The sequence below is a fragment of the Lycium barbarum genome, chromosome 5, assembly GCF_019175385.1.
Source record: "Lycium barbarum isolate Lr01 chromosome 5, ASM1917538v2, whole genome shotgun sequence".
Classification (NCBI taxonomy): domain Eukaryota; kingdom Viridiplantae; phylum Streptophyta; class Magnoliopsida; order Solanales; family Solanaceae; genus Lycium; species Lycium barbarum.
The window spans coordinates 128,173,767-128,179,766 of NC_083341.1; the positions used below are offsets into that span (position 1 = coordinate 128,173,767).

Below are 6,000 nucleotides of genomic sequence, written 5' to 3' on the forward strand. Positions count from 1 at the left end.
TAGCTAATCCACATCGTCAAGTGTAAGATTAGTGAAACTTAAAATTATTTGATAGTAGCTTGGTGTGTGAAAAATTGAAACTTAGGCCAATTATTCCTTAGTTTCATATTGTTTTCGATATGCTTGATTCTATCTGACCTTTGTCTTGTTTTCCTCTCCTGGTCTCTCTCTTGAGCCGATGATCTTTCGGAAACAGCCGCCCTACCTTGCAAGGTGAGAGTTAGGTCTGCGTACACTCTACCCTCTCCAGACCCCACATGATGAGATTATACTAGGCTTGTTGTTGTTGTTGTTGTTGGGCCAATTATAATGTACAAAGATTAAACACCTCGTTTACTCCTCCCTAATGGTGTTTCCAATGCTTTATCTGGCCATCTAAAATAAAACTTATGTCTCCAAAACCCTATTAAAAATTTCTCCTCATTCTGTTATTCTTTAACCATGAAAATACACCTCAATACTGAGCTGAGCTCAAACAAATGAACTATTGCTCTGCATTTTTCAGTACATTTTCCATCACCAAATGGCCACTTCTTTATCCCATTCTCCACAGCTATTAACTTTCTCATTCCCCAAGATTCACTCTTTCTTGAATCAAAACAGAAAATTTCACTTAAAAACTCAATCTTTTCCAATATTTCAAACATTTAACCATTTGGGTCACATTCAAACAAGACAATTTCACTTAAAGACTCAATCTTTTCAAGTATTTCAAACATTTAACCATTTGGGTCGTATTCAAACAATAAAAAGAGCTTCTTCTGACAGTTTTCTTGAAACAATTGAAAAGGAAGAAGAGGGTTTACTGGCTACTGATGAAAAACCATTGAAATTTCTGTTATTGGTGTTGTTATGGGCTTCTGTATCTATTGGTTTATTTGCAGTTTCTGGTGATGCAAAAGCTACTGCTGCTGTTGTTGATTCTATTCGGGCTTCGGGCTTTGGTGTTAAAGTAGCTAATGCTTTGAGGAGTTTGGGTTGGCCCGATGAGGCTGTTGTGTTTGCTTTAGCAACACTTCCTGTAATTGAACTTCGTGGAGCAATTCCTGTTGGTTATTGGTTGCAACTTAAGCCTATTGTCTTGACTGTTTTATCTGTTCTTGGGTAAGTTTCACTTTCTATTTTCATTTCCCTAATATTTCCACCTATTTGATTGGACACGGAGTTTAAGAAAAAAGAGAAACTCTTGAACTTATGGTGTTAAAATGAGTCATATATATTTTGTGTGGCTGTAAATTAAATTATTTTTAAATATAGAAAGGGTCATTCTTTTTGGCACAGACTAATACGGAAATAGGTTCGCATAAATTGAAACGGAGAGAGTAGCATGTTTGGCCAAGCTAAGCTTCCAAGTTGTGATTATTTTGAAAAAAGCTTTTGTTAGAAGTGACTTTCAAAAAAGTACATTTGGAGAATAGTAGTTTGAGTTTAGCTAATCTATTTTAAAAGCACTTTGTTAATATTAAAGCGACAATTTCTTGTTTGGTCTGAGGTTTCAAAAGTGCTTCGAGGAAAAACTACTTTTTTCAACTTTTTTAAAAATAGCTTCCGCTACTAATCAGAAACACTTATTGTCATAAAAGTTTGGCCCAAATAGCTCAACTTTTTAAAATGAGCACTTTTTAAGAAAACTAAGCACTTTTAGCTTCCCACAAGCTTGGCCTATAAGTTTGCAGCTTAAATCCAGTAATTTGGAAGAAAGATTGCACATTTGCTCCACTGTCCTGATTTTAAGTCCTTGAATTGAATGCGTGTTCGTCCTTAGAAGTTAATTTGGTTGCTGTGCTGCAGTTTGAATAATGTTGCTTCCAGTTAAAATGTATTGTTAGCTATTGGTACTTCAATTGTTATATGGAATGTCTATACAAACAAGCATCCAGTTGTTAGTTACTGGTAGTTGGAGTTTCAGTCACTGTCAAAATGATGTCTATTGCTGATTGTTTTTCGATAATTTAGACTTCAGAAGCTATATAATCTTATATGACAGTGAAAGGTAGTGATTAGAGAGTAGCTAATTCTTGAAAAGAGATGTAACTTCAGTTCCTTCAAAATCGTTAGTCAATCCTCCTTCCGATAGGGGCAGTTGAGAATTCAATCCGATTTTGACCATTTTAAGCTGATAATCAAGAGGATGCTGCATTAGTAGGAACATAATTTTTTAAAGTGATGTCTGCCAGAAAATAGTGGGAACATAATTTTTTGAAGTGATGTATGTGAGAAATGCTAAGGAGAAGAAGATGTATTAATGACTTTAATAAGTACAATACGAATCTAGTTATGTATGAGATACAGTTCAAATATTATATTTGACCTATGAGGAACACTAATGCATGCAATACTGCATTCAATGCATATCTAACAAAGTCTAACAGTGTCTGCTTATTCTGAAAAGTGCTTTTCGGATAAGTACTTACAGAGAGTAGCAATTTGTGTTTAGCTAATCAATTTGAAAAGCACTTTTGCCAATATTAAACAGCAATTTGTGCTTGACCAAGGTTCCAAAGTGCTTTTGGGAAAAAGCTACTTTATTCAGGCCCAAACAACTTCTGTTACTAGTCAAAAGAATTTACTATTTTCTTAAAAGCTTGGTCAAACACTTCAACTCTTCAAAATAAACACTTCAGGCTTCCTAGAAGCTTGGCCAAGCAGGCTATAAGTAACTATCAAACAATGTCTATTAGCAATTGTTTTACATTAGTTAGACTTGCAATTATTTTACATTAGTTAGACTTTGGAAGCTATAGTGACCATGTTAATCTTTAGATGAGCTTGTTAATGATCAAGAACTGGTGCTGCATCTGTAGGAACATGGTTCCTGTCCCCTTCATTCTGCTCTACTTAAAGAAGTTAGCAATTTCTCTTGCTGGAACGAACAAGTCAGCATCGAAGCTTTTGGATTTGTTGTTTGAGAGGGCCAAAGAGAAGGCTGGTCCCGTGCAAGAGTTTCAATGGCTTGGTTTAATGCTCTTCGTGGCAGTTCCATTTCCTGGAACCGGAGCTTGGACAGGAGCTATTATTGCTTCTGTGCTCGACATGCCTTTCTGGTCTGCTGTTTCAGCAAATTTTGTTGGTGTTGTCTTGGCTGGCCTTTTGGTGAACTTGCTGGTGAATCTTGGACTCAAATATGCCATTATTACCGGAGTAATACTGTTCATTATTTCGACGTTCATGTGGAATATTCTTCGAAGTCTTAAAAGATCGCTGAGCTCATCAAGCTGATATCAAATCCGGTTGAAGTTTTGAGATGATCAGTATAAGCCGTTATGGATGAAACAGAAATGGAGAAGAGAAAGAGATGTCTTTTTGTTCTTTTAATCGATCAGTATTACTACTTTTTCTTCACATATTGCTATTATATGTATTGGGATTCATCAGATCATCTCATCAATCAAGAATGCCTCAACAAGATAAATTCACTTGTCTCACACAATACTTCTGGTTGTGCCTTGTCCTCTTTACTTCCTTTATTTTTATATGCAATGATAGTGATGGAGTACTTTGGATCAGTAGAATTATAAAACTACAGAACCAACTGGTACCTCAATGTTGTGTGTTTGCCAGTGGTGTGCTTTTATTTGGACCGTTTTGAAAAATTCCTACGTCTTCCATGTCGAAATGATGTTATACTTCTAACTTCAAAGAAAGAAAGAATTTTTAAGTATGCATATTGTGGATTGCAAAATTTTTAAGAAGCATTTTGTTTGTTCTAGGGATTACTCGGGGGATAAATTTTTTGCAGCACAACATACTGATGAAATGCTTTGTTCGATAATCCTGCAGATGGAAATCTCAGACAGCCCCACTGTATCGTTCTTTTTTTTTTTTCTTTTTTTCTCCCGATAAGCATAGTGTCTAAGCCAGCTTTTGTTGGCTTCGACTTATTGCACGCGATATTTGCTACTTCCTACCAACATAAGTATTGGGTATCTCTATTCACCCAGGCTTAGACAAATAGAAAGAAATCACTTAATGTTTTTGTTTCTTTTGAAATTTGAACCTGAGACCTCATGATTTTTTATCCCACTCATTAACCTGTGAGTCATACCTGTGGGTGCTTCTTGTTCTTTTATATGTATCATCACTATAAACCAAATCAAGCACTTTGTAGATACAAGCCACCTTGTACTTCTAGTTTTTTGTGTGTTAAAGAGTGTTGGGACAATGGCAGGAGCTTGTTTTCCAGAGAAGGGTTAACTTGGTTGGCTTTAAGGTGAAAAAGTTTGAGGTTCAGCATCTTCTTTCCTTTTTCCTTGTGAAGAGAATTTTGGAAGGTTCATTTGGGAAAAAATGATTTGCGACAGTGCACCATGTTAACATAAATCTCTTTCCCCTTTTCAGAAGATGTGTGAATGGAATTTATTGAAAACACCTGGTTGACGTTATATACGAAATTTGAGAAAGACCGGAGGTGATTTGAAGTAGTTTGGAGTCACAATTCAGACTTGAAAAACGTCAGATATATTGTATACACATGTATACAGATATACATGAATATATGTGTATTGTACAGGAGCGGGATTACCCTATGCGCACCGGAAGGATAGCGGCTGCGGGTTCCCTGGTTAAAAAAAAAATGAAAATATATGTGTGCATGGATATACACCTCCTACCATACCGCCATTCTAAACCTAGTACACTCTCATCTTTCTCTCAAAAGGCAATTCTGCGAATTGCCCTTCTTTTGGGGTGATCTTTAAATTTTGTCCCTCATATTTGAAATCTTTAAATTTTGCCCTTCGGCTAAAATCCATGGGTTCCAGGTTCGAACCCCCACTCAGTCAAAAATTTTAAAAAAATTCGCAAGGCAGAGTTTAAATTTCGCTATGCCCCCACCGACATACACTTGTTAAGGAATTACCAAAGTTATGCCGGACCCGGCATACTTATGCCTTATGGGCAGACTTGGCATAAATATGTCGGATCCGGCATAATTTTGGTAATTCCTTCACAAGTTTATGTCGGATTCGGCATACTTATGGGCAAACTTTTAGTTAAGCGTTAACTAAAAGTTTTTTCCTAGTTATGCCTTATGGGGCAGACTTTTAGTTAAGGCATAACTAAAAGTATGTTCCATAAGGCATAACTAAAAGTATGCTAAGACATAGACTTTGTTTTATAAGCCAAATTTGGTTAGTTCAAACTCCGCATATTGGCAACCAAATTGAACTTAACATCAGTAAAGCAGTAACGCTGGCAAAGAAACAGATCATACATTGGCAGAAACAAAGCATGCTCATAAAAGGTTGATATTGTTTTTATATTTTATCTACTGGTGCATCGTAGGATGTGTCAATTTGCACAACTTGGTAAGTGCAAATACGAACAGACTGAGGTACATTTGCAACATTTTAAGACCTGAATATGCATTAAGATACATTTAGGTAGAACAGAACATCCACATTCTTTATTGGTTTGTTATGATTTATTGGTCTGGTCCCATTAAAAGTTTATCCATAAATATGACTGACCCGGCATAAACTTATTAAGGAATTACCAAAGTTATGCCGAACCCGGCATACTTATGCCAAATCTCCCCATAAGGCAGAGTATGCCGGGTCCGGCATAACTTTGGTAATTCCTTAACAAATGTATGCCGGATCCGGCATACACGCGACCCAAATCTTGCCTTGCAATTTTTTTTAATTTATGCTTGAGCGGAGGTTCGAACCCAGAACCTCATGATTTCTGCGTGAACGCTCAGGGTTGCAACGGAAAGGACAAAAATTAAAGACCAGCAATATGAGGAGCATAATTTAAAGACCACAAATATAAGGGGCAAAATTTAAAGACCACTCCAAAAGAAGGGCAATCCGCGCAAAAAAATGTCTCTCAAACACCATCCTAGTTTATATATACACGACACCTCTTGCCACACCACCATTCTCAACCCAGTAAACCATCATCCTCCACTCAAACACCACTGTGTTTTCATCATCGCACCACCATTTATAGAACCAACGCGACAACAGTACCCAATCAAAAAGTTGTCTACTCACGAAC

The 6,000-nt window shown here is 36.6% G+C and overlaps 1 protein-coding gene across 1 annotated transcript; it reads left to right on the forward strand.

Moving 5' to 3' along the window:
- The first annotated feature begins 331 nt into the window (after nt 1-331).
- Nucleotides 332-3,430, forward strand: LOC132641508 (uncharacterized). The gene is made up of 2 exons (XM_060358531.1): nt 332-1,104; nt 2,805-3,430. The coding sequence occupies exons 1-2, from the start codon at nt 524-526 to the stop codon at nt 3,217-3,219; spliced, it is 996 nt and encodes a 331-aa protein (XP_060214514.1). The 5' UTR covers nt 332-523; the 3' UTR covers nt 3,220-3,430.
- The last annotated feature ends 2,570 nt before the right edge of the window (nt 3,431-6,000 follow it).